Source organism: Rutidosis leptorrhynchoides, chromosome 2 (assembly GCF_046630445.1).
Source record: "Rutidosis leptorrhynchoides isolate AG116_Rl617_1_P2 chromosome 2, CSIRO_AGI_Rlap_v1, whole genome shotgun sequence".
Classification (NCBI taxonomy): domain Eukaryota; kingdom Viridiplantae; phylum Streptophyta; class Magnoliopsida; order Asterales; family Asteraceae; genus Rutidosis; species Rutidosis leptorrhynchoides.
The window spans coordinates 547514379-547533814 of record NC_092334.1 but is presented as its reverse complement, the minus strand read 5'-3'; the positions used below and the strand labels follow the sequence as shown (position 1 = coordinate 547533814).

The 19436-nt window shown below is 29.3% G+C and overlaps 1 protein-coding gene across 1 annotated transcript; it reads left to right on the top strand.

Moving 5' to 3' along the window:
* The first annotated feature begins 2323 nt into the window (after positions 1–2323).
* On the top strand, positions 2324–5119 carry LOC139893041 (ras-related protein Rab7-like). The gene is made up of 7 exons (XM_071876178.1): positions 2324–2469; positions 2611–2637; positions 2744–2843; positions 4063–4209; positions 4327–4407; positions 4508–4665; positions 4780–5119. Exons 1-7 carry the CDS (start codon positions 2417–2419, stop codon positions 4841–4843), a joined length of 630 nt encoding a protein of 209 aa, XP_071732279.1. The 5' UTR covers positions 2324–2416; the 3' UTR covers positions 4844–5119.
* The last annotated feature ends 14317 nt before the right edge of the window (positions 5120–19436 follow it).

The window sequence follows — 19436 nt, the reverse complement described above, 5'->3', positions numbered from 1 at the left end:
AATTGACTTTTATGTGCACTAACCAAACCTAATCAAAGATCACATGTACAAAAGTGTAAACTGTCATCTACCTGTATTGATTGAGATCACAAGACAATAATAAAGTTCAATCCTTGCACGACCATTAAATCAACCAATTTAGATAATATATACGTATTAAATTTTAATTTAAACAAATATATATATATATATATATATATATATATATATATATATATATATATATATATATATATACACACACACACAGAGAGAGACACACACATATTTAAAAATTATCTTTTAAAGTCTCTTAATATGCAAATAGAAGAAAACGCAAAAATTACGAGAAAAATATAACTAAATCGTTCAAAAATCGGTGATTAATGATAATAATCGTGATGAATGATATTATATTCATCAAAACGTTTGATGAATGATATTATCATTCGTCACGATTACTCCGTATTATCATTTATCACATATTTTTGAACGATTTCGGATGTTTTTTTACTTATAAAAATATAGATTACGAGAGCATTTTGATGCAGATTATTATGAATTTTAAAAACATCAATAGAAAAAATGTGATTTTACTTAGGAGGGAAGAGGAAATATTTTATATTTTTAAATTTCACAAACATTAAGATCGGGTGAAAATATGAACATTTAAAAAAGACAATTTGTGATAAATGTTATTATTTTGACCAGAAAACGCTCGAAGAATAACATTCATCACGATGAATGTTATTCCTGATGACGTTAGATATAACATTCACTGTGATAAATGTCATTTTTCGAGCATTTTCTCGTCAAATTGATAACATTCATCATTTAAGTGTCTTTTTAAATGTTTATATTTTCACCTGATGTTATCATTCATAATTAACTTTTGAAAAAAAATAGAAAAATAATAAAAAATTTTTTTACCTCCATTTCTTATTTCTTACCTAAAATTTACTTCCCTCTAGATTATCCATCTCTTCGAGAGATGTGATATTTTTCAATTGTTCATGAGAAAATGACTTTAGATTCTTACATTCACTATGAATAATTAAATATGTGATTTGTATATTTATTATGTTAGATATACGTGTTTTATTATAATATATCATAATTATTTTTCATTATAAGGTTGAAAGGAAAATGTATATCTAACAGAAAATGTATATGTAATGGTAAATATATAAACATGCATATTTACTATAGCTGGAATTACTATCTCCTAACTCTTAAGACTTAACCACTCTATTTCATTTTAGCTTTTTTGCTTTAGATATCTTTCCTCATCTAGCACTGCTTCTGTATACTCGTTTAGAATTTTACTTTCCTCATCTCTAGCTTCAATAGAGTGGGGATTATTTGTTTTACTTAGCATGGTTGTTTAAGAGGTTATAAGGCTTGTCATATAGCCATTTTGTGTTTTTTGTGTCTTTATTAAAATTAATATATTTAGCGCTAATATGTTTACCGGGTGATCCCCATTACCTAAAAATATTTTTGTATTTGTATATGTTTTTTGGTTGTTAATGAATATCCATGAATGAAACTTTTCATCAATGTTCATGTCTTTATTAAAATCAATATATTTAGCGCTAATATGTTTACCGGGTGTTCCCGTTTACCTAAAATATTTTTGTATTTGTATATGTTTTTCGGTTGTTAATGAATATTCATGGATGAAACTTTTCATCCATGTTCATATCTATATCCATCTAGGTTTAATTTACCCATATCCATCACGAAGCGGGGGCCTCCAGGGTCGATGTAACTATCTGTCTAGTACGAATCCAAGAACTAAAATAATTATTCGATATAGAACCAACGCGATATATCCAATATCCAATTTAAATAATACTCCTTCCGTCCTATTTTGTCTTTTAGAAATTATTTGTTATTTAAATTTGACTATTACTATTATTATTTTTATTTGTGTTATATAATAATCGGTGAAATTTATATTAATGAAAATACATTAAATTCAATCTATTCATGATATAACACAAAATATATATTCAATTTAGAGTTAACGTTAAAAAAAAAAAAAAGATTTCAAAATGTGAAAATTGACATTTATTATGGGACAATGTGATAATTCAGATTGTCCAATTGAGCAAGTTGATTATTTCAAACAGTGAATACCCTAGCAAGGTGACCAAAGAAATATCAAAAACATTGACAGAATAATCAATTAAACTACATATATCAAATAAAATATTTGTCTTTCAAATATATTCACATAAAAAAACAGATTTTCAAGATGTCTAAATTATAAAAAGGTCCTTGTTGACTTCAAATAAATGTCAAAAACTACAATATAAATAGGAAGACAAGCACTAAGAGAGAAGAAATCAACGTGAAAGGTGGTCACTCTTACCCGTTGGCTTACATATCTCCTGGCAACATTCGTCGACCGGCTCTATAAATTTGTCCGATCATGTTGATGTCTGATCGGATGTTGCTTAAGGTCATTGTTCTGGGCGATAGTGGGTACGTATTAATTCATTAATATTTTCTTCATAACAACTTACTTTAAGGTTCAACTCACCAATATTATACAGAACGTTTTTGTACAATATATGAAAATTATGAACGTATTAATATATCTTGATTATTATTATTGTTTTGTAGAGTTGGCAAGACATCTTTGATGAATCAGTATCCTCATATATATATTTTTAGTACTAGTAGTAACAGGTTTATGATTATGCAATCATCATGGTAATAATGAAATTTTGTTTAAAATTAACTGCAATTATCATAGATACGTTTATAACAGGTTCAACAAACAATACAAGGCCACAATTGGTGCTGATTTTGTTACCAAAGAGTTGCATATAGATGATAAGCTTGTCACTTTGCAAGTAAGTACAAAAACAGGAAACACACCGGGTATTATCTTTTCAGGATACTCGGGAAGAGTGGATATTTTACTCAAATAAAACGAGGCATAATCTCTAATCAGATTATCATGTGATTATTTTTGACCAAGTCAAGTTATATGATAAGAACAATTTTCCAATAATTTCAGTATGATACTAACATTTAATTTTGGGTTGGGTTTAATTATTATATGGAAAATGATAAACGTAACTTTAAGGGCTACACTTAAGCATTCCAAAAATAATTTTATTCCATATTTATAACTTAACCCTGTCATGAATAATATTAATATCAAATTTATATAAGGAAAGTCAATATTAAAAAAGAAATGTTTACAGTTTGTAACCCTAATTATATATAATCATCAAAATTGTATATATAAATTTGAAATATACGTTGTTAAAGAAAACAAGACGTCAAGTGGGATCTAAATTTGTGGAAGGAAACTAACTTTGATAGACACAACAATTAATGCATACAATTGTGTTGTTAGTTTACCAGCTTAATTAAGCTTATCTTTTTTACTCCATTCATCTCACAAAAAGTGTCCCTCAACAAAAAAAATATTCAATTTAAAATATGTTATTAAAATGCATACTTTGTTAAGTTCTTCATTTAATATGTTATTCGAATTAATTAGTTTCTCTTAACAAAGTAGATGAAAGAAGAAATTATCATAAATGTTTTACCGACTAAATATATAAAAATGGTAAAATTAAAATTTTAATAATTCTTTATGGTTATTTTGAATAAGCTAGAGACTTGAATAGATGTAAATAGTAATGTGTACTCTATTTATAGGAATAAGGGAGTACACCACTCATTCCTAAATTTTACTAAAATATCTGATTTGATTGGTCTTATTTAATTTATTTATAGTATCATGTTTTGCATCCAAATTAAGTCTAACAAATAAAGTGACATGTAGTTTTAGGAGGGTATTATATCCAATTGTATCGGTATTTAATTTCCACTTTTCCATTTAATTTGTGAGTGAGTGATCAAAGGACCAGTAACCTAGCGCTATTGAGGAATCCCTCTAACTAAGAGGTTATAGGTTCAAGCCTTGTAATGAACATTTGTAAATATTCGTGAAATATTTGTGTAAGGGTGTGTGAGTTTGCCGAGACAAGTAATTTTGAACATAAGTTTCAGAACAATTATAGATATAGATTTGATGATTGATGGTTATATATACAGATTTGGGACACAGCTGGTCAAGAGAGGTTTCATAGTCTTGGAGTTGCATTTTATAGAGGGGCTGATTGTTGTGTACTTGTTTATGATGTCAACATTCAAAAAACATTTGAAACTCTACAAACTTGGCATCAAGACTTTCTTAAGCAGGTCAACCATGTTTTTTTTACAATATAATTTATGATTTTCATCTATCTTTTTCAATAATTATTAGTATCTTATTATAATTATATGCTTATTAAACATACTTTAACTACCTATATATAGGCTAATCCAAGTGAACCCGAGAGATTTCCATTCGTGTTGTTGGGGAACAAAGTCGACACAGATGGAGGGAGCAGCCGAGTTGTAAGTATATATCTACATTCGTAATTTCGATTTGCTGAAAATGCTTTAAAAAAAAAGAGGTTCAAACGAAACGATCGATTACTAAAAGTGTTAAATAAAGGTATCTGAGAGGACGGCAAGAGAATGGTGCGCTTTGAAGGGAAACATACCATATTTTGAGACATCTGCAAAAGAAAACTACAACGTTGATGAAGCATTCCTTTGTGTTGCGAAAACTGCACTTGAAAGTGAACATCAACCTCAAGATTTAAATGAAATGTTAGTAGTACATATAATACATTACCTTGCAACCCTTTTCGTCTTGTGCATATATTATTCAGTTGAGCTTATGAATATGATTTTTTTTTTTTTTTTTTTTGGCTTTGCGGGTAGGTCTTTTCCAAGAATTCCAACAATGGTTTCAGAAACTGAGCAAGAAGGAAGTTGTGCCTGCTGATGTTTTAATTCCTAAGTTCAGTACAGATTTATTGAAGTGCATCGTTGTTTTTTCGCCTTCTTACTCACAAAATAGTTTTGTCGTTTTAATTGTTCATTGTTAAAAAAAAAAACTGAAAGTTTAGTTAGATACAGTGATTACTAAAACAGAGTGTGTTGTATCAGTTCAATAACTTCTTTTATTGTTCTTCAACATGTAAAATTTAATACAATTTCTTCTGTTGGTCTTCCAAGAGGTCTAAAATGTATGGAAAAAGTTGGCCCAAATCAAGTGTGAGAAATATAAGGCCAAATAACTTGAATTATTAAGGAATAATGGGTGCATCTTTGAACGGTTGAACCCACGTACTATTTTTTTTTTTTTATATAAATCAAACACACTCTTTTATATGTTCACGACAGAATTTGAACTCATAACCTTAAAGGAACTCCCTTAATATTGATAGGCCGGAGCCAAAAACCCTTTAGTTAATAAAATTTTTGTTAAAGAATCATATATAAATTACTAGGTTTTGAGCCCGTGCGTTGCACGGCTGTTCAATAACAATTTCAAATCATTCAACATAGAAATTATAGATATATATGTCAATTATATACAGAGTAGTTTATAAGGAGCTGGTTTGATAATCAGTCGTCACAGCAGGATATTTCTTTTTCTTTCAAAAATGTCATAACTTAGTACTAACACTCATGAGGTTTAAAAGTGTCATTGAGTTGTTGCTTTATTCAAAAAAAAAAAGAAATAGCACTCAAACTTGGTTAGTTGGCTATATAGAATATAGAATCAGGTACAACATGAATTCTTATAAGCAAACGATTGATGATAATGCCTGGATTTAAGATTTAGTTGAGTATATTGAAGCAATTTTGTAGACAGACATATAAGTAAGAAACTACAGTTTTCTTCAATTTTCACGTTTTTGAGAATTATTTGATCTAATATAAATTTAATTATATCGTTAAACAATTTAAATAATATTAAGAATTACGATTATTGAGAAAGGAGTTACAACGTTTTGTTTTGTGAATAAAGATGGAGTGAATTTTGACTTTTTCAAGCCTTTGAAGTATTATTTTATTTATTTATTTATTATTCATTAAGCTTTATTGTTGTTGTTGTTATCATTTACGTATTTATTTATTTAATTTAATAATTGTATATTATTCATTAAGCTTTATTATTTTATTATTATTATTATTTTATTTTAATATACTAAAACTCGTGCGGTTTTACGTCGTTTGACATCTCAAAAACGACAACCCCTGATCCGCTCTTTTCTCTACCCTCTACCGACCAAACCTAAAACCTATTTACGACGACCCCTCTTCCAGATTAATCATCACCACCGCTCACCACCATCTCCACTTATTTCTGATAGCACCGCCGCCAACAACAACGCATCTTCCACCCGATTACCCCACAAGCCACCATAGAAGAAGCTTGAATATAAGCACCTATTTCTTTTGCCTCATTCGTCACATTCGAGTGCCGTTGTGTGCTGTAATTAGGGTTTTCCCCTGATTCATTGCAATCGAATGACTATCTTGGCAGAAGTTAGGGTCTTTGTAATGTCGCTGTTAAATTCACTGCCGCCATTGGTATCTATGTTGTTCCAATCGGTCTATGGTATGGGTTCTTTGCTGATTATTAATTTGATGCTTCTTCTTAATTAATTAGTCTTTCTACCTGTATTTACGATTTTGAAACATATTCACGCAATTAGTCACGGCCGCCATTAATATCTATGTTGTTTTGTTCTTCACATTACAATTAGTCATTATGAGATTGTTTAAAACTATTTTTTATATTCTTATTTCAGGTTTTTTTCCAACACCGAAATTTCCTAAAAAGGGGCAAGAGAGAGTGAAAAGGCAGAAGAAGAGGTTTTTTTCCAACTTAGTATCTACAGCTTTGGTTTTATTTTTCGTTAAGGTAATGGCTGTTCATTTTGTGGTTGTATTATGACTTTAGGATTTGTGTTGTAATTTACTTGATCATTTTGTTGTGCCACTGCTACTATGTGTTGTTAACACCTAACAAAAAAAATATAGTTGAAATAGATAAGAACGTATACAACCGGTTTGATGTGGTGAAATGGTAACACCTAACAAAAAAATATTGTTTGAAGAGTGGTTGAAATCTCATTCTAAAGAACGCCTCGATTTCAAATGTGCTGTGAGGGTGGCTAGGTTTTCATAACAGTAGAAAGGGAAACAGTGCAGCAGCTGCTTTTACTTCTATATATATGCACGTTACATCTAGAAACAAATCAACAGGAGGCCTGCCAATACTAGAATGTGTTGATCACCGCCAGCTTCTCGACCACAAATTTAGGTAACTTTACACTTGCAATTTCGTTTGGAATACAATTAGTATACTAAAAACTCCGTAGCTAAAACTAAAAGTTTTACTATCATTCTTTTAATCCTTTTTGTGATATAATGGACTGATTTTTAAACGATGGTGTGAACCGTGTACTTTGACCTATATCATTTTCAAACTTAGTAGAATCAAAATGCGGAGGATCCATTCTGGCACCATATATTTAAAGTAGTAGAATTTTAACAAAAGATGCTTTTCTAAAGTAGAAGTTGAATAAATTAGTTTTTTCTCATAATCATCCTAAATACACTTGCCTAACAAATTCCTCCAATGCAGCAACAACTGCAAAGCATTAATTTCGGACACCTTAGCAACAACATCATTCATCTTCTAACATCTGGAGACCAAATAGTCTAGACAGAATGCCAAGCCTGGTGAGGAACATGGGATACAATGAACCGGGGCCCTCAAATGAAAACGTTGATCTCGACAAAAAAAGAGAAGTAATTCAGTTGACCCCTTCAGGGAATAAGTTAATCGCAAAATTTATGGTGTATCAAGTTTGTGATGGATTAAATAAAAAAATATGTCACTGTTTTCTTTTTTTTTTAATATATTTTTCATTTTTGTTGGTTTCGCTAGGTTAATGTAGACCATATTGGTCGTTTTATTGATGAATTTGGCGCTGGACAGTCTAATGACCCAGAAGATGAGGATGGTCTTTCTAAATCATGGAACAAGTTTTAACGACCCGTCAAAGTACACTTGACGACCATCGTTATCTTGGTCCCATAGCTTGATCATAACTCTAAATGAATTTAATAAATAACCTTGCATTCTTTATTTAAAAAATGATTTCCTATAAAGGAAACCTACCAAAATATGTAAGTTTAGAAAAACCATATATAAATACTTAACCAAAAGTTGACCAAAACAAAGTCAACAAACACCCATAATTTAATGTATCAAAATAGAATGCAAGTTAATGTTTAACAAAAACTGCCATCATAAATATGCAGACTCTCTAAGCACAGAGGAAGCAATCAATCATGAACCTGAGAATAAAACATGCGAGTAACTGTCAACAAAAATGTTGAGTGAATTATAGGTTTGATATTGCAAACAATAATCAATTTAAACTATAAAAATTTATGTTTGAAAACATAAAGACTCATTTTGGACCACAAAATTTATATGCTCGAAAACATATAAAAATATTATTCCATTAACCCGTGAGCCACCTGGTAATCACTTAACCATTTCCATGCCCTTACCAAACAACAATATACACTGAACATGTGTATCTTCGAAATGGGGCTGTCAGGCCCGATAGATCTATCCATAGGATTCGCGTTCACCAGTAGAAATCAGTGATTACAATTACCAGATTAGGGAATATTTTTGTTCGACTCACAATGAATAATTTAAACCAACTTTCACTTGTGTCCAATATGAAAAATAAAATGCATGTATTCTCATCCCAAAAGATATAAAATAGAAAAATGGGACTATAACTCACCTTAACGTAAACGAAGTAATAACACAGAAATGTGAACCACGGGAAGTAAAGTGATCAAGAATGATCACAACGCCGACCTATAAATAAAGCAGGTCGATATAAATAACTAACTTAGGTCAAGTCTTGGTATGATAGCTATAGTACTTGTTGCAAGTAAACATAGAACAACACTCAGTATGCTTCAGTTTGATCAGGACAGCGTAAAAACACGTACTTTCTATTTTTAGAAAATTTCTATTTTTGGCAGGTTTTCATTTCTAGAAAAATTCTATTTTTGGAAAGTTTCTATTTTAGGAAAGTTTCTATATTTAGAAAGTTTTCATATTTAGAAAGTTTCTATTTTTGGAAAGTTTTTAACTTAGGAAAGTTTCCATAATTAGAAAGTCAACAAAAGTCGACTGAAAGTCAAAGTCAACCGAAAGTCAACTCAAAAAGTCAACCTTGGTCAAACATGGTCAACATTAGATTTTAATGTATAAGTTATAATAATAATATAAGTTATAATGTTATTTAAAGTCATGTCATATCATAAGTTTAATTATATTAAATTGAATTAATAAAGTTAACATAAGTTTAAATGATATAATTAATATAACATAAGTATTTAATTTATTAATTAAATATTAGTTATAACATAAGTATTATTAATTAATAATAAATTTTTAATCATATCATAAGTATTATTAATTAATAATGAATTATTAATCATATCATAAGTATTTAATTATAATTATTAAACCATAAGTATTTAATAATTAAATAATAACTAAGCATTATAATAATTAAATAATTATTTAATATTCATTATAAGTCTTATAATAATAATCTCATAACATAAGTTTAATACTTATCATAAGTATTTTCCATTAATAATAAAAGTATTATTAATCATAAGTTTAATTAAATATTTAATTAAATCATAAAGTAATTAATAAATGATATAATAAATGATATAATATATATATATATATATATATATATATATATATATATATATATATATATATATATATATATATATATATCATAAGTCTTAAACTTAATTAATATATATATATATATATATATATATATATATATATATATATATATATATATATATATATATATATATATATATATATATACATATCATAAGTCTTAAACTAAAATAATTACTTTTATATCATAAGTAATTTAATAATAATGTAAATCATTATTTATATCATAATTTAAATGTTATAATCATAAGTTTAATTAAAACGTTCGTCCGGTGATAACTTGAGCTTCAGGTGTCGGTTTTCGACAAGTCTTATATATATCCTCGTCTAACCAAACCACCCGACACATTAGTGTACTCAAGAACACCCTAAAATCAGACCCCAAGTTGTGACCTACAGCCATGAATCAACTTGGAGCTTTAATCCGTTCAAAAACATGTTTTATCGTACCGGGTGATCCGTGGCTCGGATTTTGATGACCCGAACATGAAAGTTCATCCAATCATAAATCCTAACACACTAGTACACCCTAGAGACTCCAAAAATGATCACAAAGTCAGACCAAAACTGAATACATTCGTTTTTATATTTTAATTTTATGAAAACACCATTTTAATCATAACTTAAGTTCCGGGAATCGAAATAACATGAATCCGGAGTCTAAAATCAATGTCTTGATGAGAGGAACACATTTAAACACTTTAATTTATCAGAAACATCAGTTAAGTATACTGAAATGATCATTTAATCTGCTGTCCAAAATCAAACAAACCGAAAACATGTAATAACGAGTGATTCTATGCATACAATCATTAATCCAACAACACACAAGCACTATACTATCATATTAATCATCAAAAACAGAAAAATTAAATAAAAATCAAAAAGCTAGGGTTAGGTGTAACACCCCATCAAAATCCATTAACGGCGATGTTAACTCTGGTCACAGTGCTTGGCTTGACTTCTATGTAACAGCAAAGTTATACAGCGGAAGCAAAAAGTACCTGAGAATAAACATGCTTAAAAAGTCAACACTAGATTGAGTGAGTTCATAGGTTTGTCATAATTAATGATTTTGATAATAGTAATAGATCACAAGATTTCAGTTTCCATAAATATCCTTACACCGAAGTGTAATAAAAAGATTCTACAACCATAGGCACCTGGTAACAAGCCTTAACGATAATAATATAATAATGAATACCCCTGATGTCTATAGAGCACTGAATCAAGTGCGATAAATACCCTGGAAGTACCAAACATCCGTTGACTGCTAGCGCGACTAGCCCGGATGGGGTTGTCAAACCCGATAGATCTATCAATAGGATTCGACCCTCGAAGTACTTAAACATCCGTTGACTGCTAGCGCGACTAGCCCGGATGGGGTTGTCAAACCCGATAGATCTATCAATAGGATTCGCGCCTACGGTATAGAGACCAATAGATTAAGTTACCAAGCTAAGGGAATATTTGTGATTCTAACCCACGTAGAATTAAGTTTAATACTTATATTTATTTTGTAAAACAGATATAAAATAGTGCATGTATTCTCAGCTCAAAAATATATATAAAAAGGGAACTATGAAAACTCACGATACGATACGATAGTCTGTAGTAAATATGCATAGGATGGCACTGAACAAGTACAGAGTTGACCTCGGATTTACGAACCTAAATCAAGTATATATATATTAACACATATACTCGTAATCGAACAAGTTATATATATATATATATATATATATATATATATATATATATATATATATATTCATTAGTTATATCGTTTTTATTTTAATAATATATGTGTTTCATATATTTTCATTTTATATATAATAATATTAATTTGTGTTGTGTTATATCTATTAAATATATTTTCTTATATATATATATATATATATATATATATATATATATATATATATATATATATATATATATATATCATTTCTTTGTTAAGAATAGTAATCATAATAATACTAAAATAATATTTGTAATGATAATAATAATAATACTCAATAATGATAAAAATGTTTATGATTTCATTAATAATAATGATATTAATAATAATAATACTAATAATAATAATAATAATAATGATAACGATTTTTAATAAAAATGAAAAGTTTAATAATAATAACAATAAAATTTATAATTTTTGATAACAATACTTAACATAACCATAATCTTAATCATAATAATTAAAGATATCAATAATAATACAATAATAATAATGTTAATACTAATGATAGTAATAATTTTTGTAATATTTACAATAGTAATAGTAGTAATGATATTAGTAGTTTTTAAATAAAATGAAAGGTTTAATAATAATGATAATGAAAATAATAATTTTTGATAATAATAATAATAATCATGATATAAATAATAATAATAATTATAATGATAATACTAATAATTATAATGATAATACTAATAATTATAATAATAATACTAGTAATACTAATAACACTTTTAATACTAGTAACAATAATTATAATAATATTAGTTATAATAATAATAAAGATAATAATAATAATAATAATATAGAAATGGAAAAACTACCTTAAAAAGCTTTTTATAAAAAGATTGCCTAAGAAGGGGCTCGAACCCGTGACCTCTCGCTCACCCGCAACCATACTTAACCATTCTGCCATTTATGTTATTCTGTAATTAATCCCAAGTAATTTAAATATAACCCATTTTTACTCGGTTCTAATATCTTTCTCCTTCCTCATCATTCAAACGGCCCAAATCGATTCAAGCATACCAATCGAAGATTTAGATTCTTTAACAGAATTAGAATTAATCCATAAAAGTGTCTGTATAAATTAGTAAACAAAAAGAAGAATAATAATAATAATATACAAACAGTCTGCTGTTCGCGAATAAAAAGAAAAAAAAACTCAAAATTTGATTGGGAATTTGAGGACGTTTTAGATCCAGGTTTCTACATGAAATAGTTTTCAAAACACTCCTAGAAACTTTCTCAATCGTAAATTTAACTGGAAACTTTAAAACGAACTCGAATTTGATGATGAACAAAAAGTTTGACTTTTGAAATATAAAGTTTGACTCCAAAATTAAGATTCGTTATGAGGAATTGGGATATGAAATTTTGCAGGAAGTTTGATTGAATTATTCCTAACAAAACTGCAATTATAGATTTTGAAATGGATTTAAATTTCGAGCTTTTGACAAAATGAGACAAGACAGAGGTTGTCGAGCATTTTTTTTTTTAAAATATTTCTGTTAATCTTCAATACAGAAGATGTTATTGATAATGGAGATGAAGAATTTAGTGATTGTGAGAATAACAGATAGATATCGATGGATTTATGGAATTGAATAGGATCGACATAGTCAATTAAGAACATAAAGAAAAAAAATAATAAAAATAAAACGTGAATCAGATTTATGGGAGCAGGTGAAATAAAAAAATAAAACTGGATCATGATGCAGATCGTGATAATAAAAAAATAAAAGAAAAACAGATAGTGTTATAATACAGGTCAAAAGCAGATTTCATATATCACTATTTCATAAAAAAAATTAAAAAGCAGATAATACCTAATTTGTTATCTGTATTTTTTATATTTAAATAATATTAATAATTAATAAATTTATTAATAATAATAATAATACTAATAATAATAATGATAATTGTACTAATAATGATTTTAATAATAATAATAATGATAATAAAAATGATAATAATAGTATTAATAATAATAATAATAATAATATTAATAACAAACAATAAAAATGATGATATTACTAATACTAACAATAATGATAATAATATTAGTAATGATAATACTCTTAATAATAATAATGATAATAATATAAATTATGTTATTGATATTAATAATCATATTATTAATAATAAATTATGAATGGTAATAATAATAATGTTGATAATAATAATATTGTTTTTAATCGTAATAACAATGCTGATAATAAAGATATTAATTATTGATATATTATTTGAAAAGATAATAATAATAATAATAATATTATTATAACAAATAAATGTTAATACACAATTATTTACAAATAATGGTTCGTGAATCGTCGGAATTAGTCGAAGTTAGGTTTAAATTTAGTCAGAAATTTCCGGGTTGTCATAGTACCTACCCGTTAAAAGAAATTTCGTCCCGAAATTTAGTTGTTGCCATCAGTCGGCGTTGTTTGTAAACAAGTGAGGGTATTTTCATTTTATTTTGTCTTCACGTTTCAAGGTATACTCGGGGCCTTTCGTGAATTCCAACGGATAGAATATTATTTTGTTTCAAGCGTTTAAGTCATACGAACCATAATTTCTACAGGTTCTTCTATGAAGTGCATTTTATCATTAGTGCGGTGGTGATCTAAAGATTAACAAGAGTGTCATTTGACTAGGTTATCCTCAGAAGGGATGATGGTCCTATACAAGCATTTCAGTAAACTGAACACATGAAATGTGTTATGAATAGTATTGATCTCATTTAAAACTTTGAGCGTTTATGCCACAATATTAGGGCAGATATACAGAGAAGAGTTCATGAAAATCACAGTCATGAAATTTGTTATAGACCGTCATCGTTTAGAACAAGAATATTGTAATGATGAATATGAGTTGAAAAAAATAGAGTTTTATTACTTGTGAATAATATAGATAAAACGATTCGATTTTAGGAAAAGTATAAACGAAGCTATCGTAAAAGAGTGAGATGAGTAAATTAAATGTTTGCCTTAACTTTTGACGTAGTCATAGTTGATTTCCGGAATTCAAGGGACTTAAAGAAATCTTCATAATCTTTATAAGATTTGATTCTCCGGTAATTAAGGAATTTTGAGATTTCTTTGATTAAATGCGGTGAATTGCCTCGATTGCTGTGTCTGGAATTTCGCTATAAATTAGCTTCTTCCGTTTCATTATCTTCACCACTTCTATACTTTCTTCGTCAATTCAAACTTCCAAAAGGTTAAGGAAATGCTTAATCCAGTTCTGATCCTTGTTATTATATTGACTATATATACAGTCATTCTTCTTTTTCATTTACCATCAGAGGAATTTGTTTTCTTCTACTATTCCCTTGGGGTTATAATGTTTTTAATTCTCCCGTGTCTTTACGTTGCAATATGTATTGATATACACGGTTTGTAATTTCCGTGTTGTTATCGGGCTTTATATTTTCCCTTATATGTCGGAGCTCTTTGCCTTTTTATTCTCTTCTTGACTCTAAGTAAAGCGAGTAATGGTCCAGAATTTGTAGGTATGAAGTTTCGAATTATCATAATATACAAAGTAGAAAGGAAAGGTAGTAGCACTATTTGATTTGTCAAATTACCAGAATATCCGAAAAAGACCGAATCATCAAGAAAAATATTTTCTTCATATGTTTAGAGGTTAAATAGAATGAAAGAGTTATGTAATATGGTAAATGATGATTATAAAGTCTATGAATCATCATCTTGCATTAAAAATTTTGCATGACTTACTGTAATATAATCACGTTGGCCTGACGTCATTATATTATACTAACTCATGCTTCAATTCCCAACACTACTTCAAAACATTCATAATTTATACTTAGGTTTTACAGAAGTTTCCAATATAATGTAATACAGATAGCACAAAGAGGTATATAATTTCGGACGAGAATATTTATGAAAATATCTTCAGAAATATCGGAGATATTTATGATGATATTTTTGGAATTTCTAAGTTCGAAAGTTGATGAAGAAAAATTTTCCGCAAGCTTTTAACATGACTTCGGAGCAAGGTGTTCTCTAAAGATTTCATCGGATTCAGAATTACCTGGATTCCTTGAATATAGGGTTTGGTCCTTGTATTTGTCCTTGGTCTCCTTTATGGTTAGCTCAATCCGTTTTTCAGTTCCAAATCTGAGCTTTTTCAATACGTCATTCTTTATCATCAAACTTTTGGCCATTAAGACCATCTATAGCTTTTGCTGCTTCGTCAGCATTCTCAAGGTTAACGAATCTGAATCATTGATTGACAACCCGAGATGGTTTCAAGAAATTTTATTTTTAGATGATTAAACGTTGATTGTAATCGTCAACGGATCTAATGGTTGATGAATAGGCGTTGTTGATTTTAAAATTAATGAATGATAATTTTGGTGGTTTGATGTGATAATTCATCATAGAATACGAATGAATATAATTCATGAATGTAGTGATCTTTAGGAAGATAACATCTTCTAAAGCTTTACTTGAATTCTGATATGTCAAATTCAGAATATGTAATTTGATTTGAATGAAAATGGTTGTTCTTTGGTGCGCGGATACATATGTGGATGTAAGTAGTATAGTTACTGATTATTGAATCAGATTTTGAAGAATGTACAATGTAACATATTAATGTGAGATATAAATATTTCTCGGGTATTACCTACCCGTTAAAATATTTTCACAATTAACAGTTTGTACAAAAGAGAAGATATACATTCATATATGTATTCTTCAGATATAATATAGATTTAATGAGTTAATATAATATTAAACTCATTTGATTTGCGGTTGAAACGAGAATAAATAATCTCCAAAACCTTAGAGATTTCATAATTGTCGCGAAATATTTCGCTAATGAAGTTATGAATCAATACTTCATCGTTCATTGTTATTGATATACCTCAATATATGATGTTGGTGCTCGTGGAATTCTTGTGAAATTCATAAGGCACGAATGATGTTTTCTAGAAAGTTTCGAGTACATCGAAAATGAAAGTATACAATCAATCATGTATTTGAGTAATACACTTGGTTTATTATGAAATGGAGTTTATTGTGTTGAAGCAGTGATTAACGATTGTTAAGTCATTAACGAAGGATGTACATCATAGCATATTAGTGATATGAATTAACCAAGTAGTACATACTAGTTAAGATTCACACGTAATAGCTTAGTACGAAATATTTATCATTGTTCCAAACCATATATATATAAAGTATACATATATAATTCTTCAGGAAGAATGAGTCAATACATCTTAACTCATTATTACTAATATTCCTTGGTATCTATGGGGCGTATGATGTTGATGTTTGAGGCGTGGAATGCAGATGTTGTTGTTGGTGAAGCTGATGCTGTTGGTGGTGATGCTGATGGTACTGGTGGTGCTGGTTATGCTGCTGGTGCTGCTGATGCTTGTAGATATTGCACCATATTCTCCAGAGCCACAACTCGAGCTCGAAGCTCATTGACTTCTTCTATTATACTGGGATGATTGGTGGTTCGGACAAGGGGACAAATAAGATATAGAATTCTAGATATGATATATTCGTGACGGGATACCCTGGAAATGAGGGTGAAAATGGTGTTCCGAACGGGTTCACCGGTAAGTGCTTCAGGTTCTTCGTCAATAGGGCAATGTGGTGGGTAAAAAGGATCACCTTATTCACTTCTCCATTGATTATGTAAACTACGAACCCATCCTCAATTCATCCAGAATTGATGATGACTAATTGGTTCGTTCATTCCGGTTACACTGCCTGTGGAGCTCGAGGAATCAAGTGAGAAATCCATATTATGTGTTTGGAATAAGGTTTGATATGAGATGAGTGTTGAATACTGAATGATATATTCGTCTCCTTGAATACGTATATATAGCAAAAAGATTCCGTAATTTATGGAGAAAATTTAGGAAAAGTGTTAGACAAAGTCTATTGAGATTGATGTGATAAGATATGATTTGTCTATGCTCCATTTATGCAATAATTGCAGTATGACTTGTCGAGATAAATAAATGATAAGTATGCAATCAGATAATCTTTTGATTAAAGACTTTCAATTCGTAATGGCCTATTCAGGTCTAGGGGCTTGAGCTATAGGATCCTTTAAATCGGTAATCCAAGCCCTTCCATTCTAGAGTTTCGTAGATGCCACCCGTCAAGAAAGTTCAATGATAAAAAATAACGAGAAAACAAAATTTAAAAGTAATGAATATGAATCGTGATGACATTATAATGTCCTTGAGTTATCGAGAATCTTTATGACATTTTCCGGTTCGCAAACCAATGCACAAAGGCATAAGGGCACATAGGTACGTGATATAACACGGAGGTTATATACGTATGAGTATGAGTAGTAACAAACATAGAAATTTTAAAAATCAGGGATGATATTTCATGTAGTACATACGTAATACACAAAACCAGGATAGATGATATAGGAATGTCAAGAATTTCAGAAATCATGAGTGACATCCCCCGGTTTCACCAACCGAGGTGATCTTATAAAGATAATGTGCGTGAGTTATAGAATATTGTGAATCACAATGGGAGTTCCTCCCGGAGTGACAAAATAAAAGATATGTATATGTATGATGCAAGTAATAATGTTCTAAAGCTATAGGTCAGGCTGTAGACTAGACTTTAATGCACCCTATAAATCTGGGTTATCCACGAGAATTTCAGCCAACATGGCCTAGATGACCCACTCATCAAAATTTGATTTTTATAAATTGGCCCGAACAATTAAAGGAGCGCGATCCGAGAAAAATACCGCTACGCAAATTAAATACGCGAGAAGAATAATAATTCAAGAAATAAAACATAGGAATATTTTATTAACTCATACGACATCGGAATATCGTATTAAAATAATTCGGATTTGGAAATCTCGAAAGTCTAATCGTTGGTTTGGAAACCGAGACGATTCATCGAATAAAAATGTTATACGTAGGAACGTACAATCACATAGTCACACCTTTTTATTTAATAAATAATATAGGAATAATAGAATATAATTTAGTCACATAAAATGACTTCATAAAACCTTTCAAAATTTTGAGACTCATAATAACACGTTTGCTTATCGAGTCGAAACCATTCAATCATATAGAAATTGACTTAAAAATAAGTTGAAATTTTCAGGCAAGAAATGATAAGTAAAATTTAAAATAAACACGTACGGTCAAAGTCCAGACTCACTAATGCATCCTAACAACTATCGGTTAGACACACTAATGCAAATTCTAGTTCGCTAAGACCAATGCTCTGATACCAACTATAACACCCCGTCAAAATCCATTAACGACGATGTTAACTCGGGTCCCAGTGCTTGGCTTGACTTCTATGTAACAGCAAAGTTATACAGCGGAAGCAAAAAGTACCTGAGAATAAACATGCTTAAAAAGTCAACACTAGGTTGAGTGAGTTCATAGGTTTGTCATAATTAATGATTTTGATAATAGTAATAGATCACAAGATTTCAGTTTCCATAAATATCCTTACACCGCAGTGTAATAAAAAGATTCTACAACCATGGGCACCTGGTAACAAGCCTTAACGATAATAATATAATAATGAATACCCCTGATGTCTATAGAGCACCGAATCAAGTGCGATAAATACCCTCGAAGTACTAAACATCCGTTGACTGCTAGCGCGACTAGCCCGGATGGGGTTGTCAAACCCGATGGATTTATCAATAGGATTCGACCCTCGAAGTACTTAAATATCCGTTGACTGCTAGCGCGACTAGCCCGGATGGGGTTGTCAAACCCGATAGATCTATCAATAGGATTCGCGCCTACGGTACAGAGACCAATAGATTAAGTTACCAAGTTAAGGGAATATTTGTGATTCTAACCCACGTAGAATTAAGTTTAATACTTATATTTATTTTGTAAAACAGATATAAAATAGTGCATGTATTCTTAGCCCAAAAATATATATAAAAAGGGAACTATGAAAACTCACGATACGAAACGATAGTTTGTAGTAAATATGCATAAGATGGCACTGAACAAGTACAGAGTTG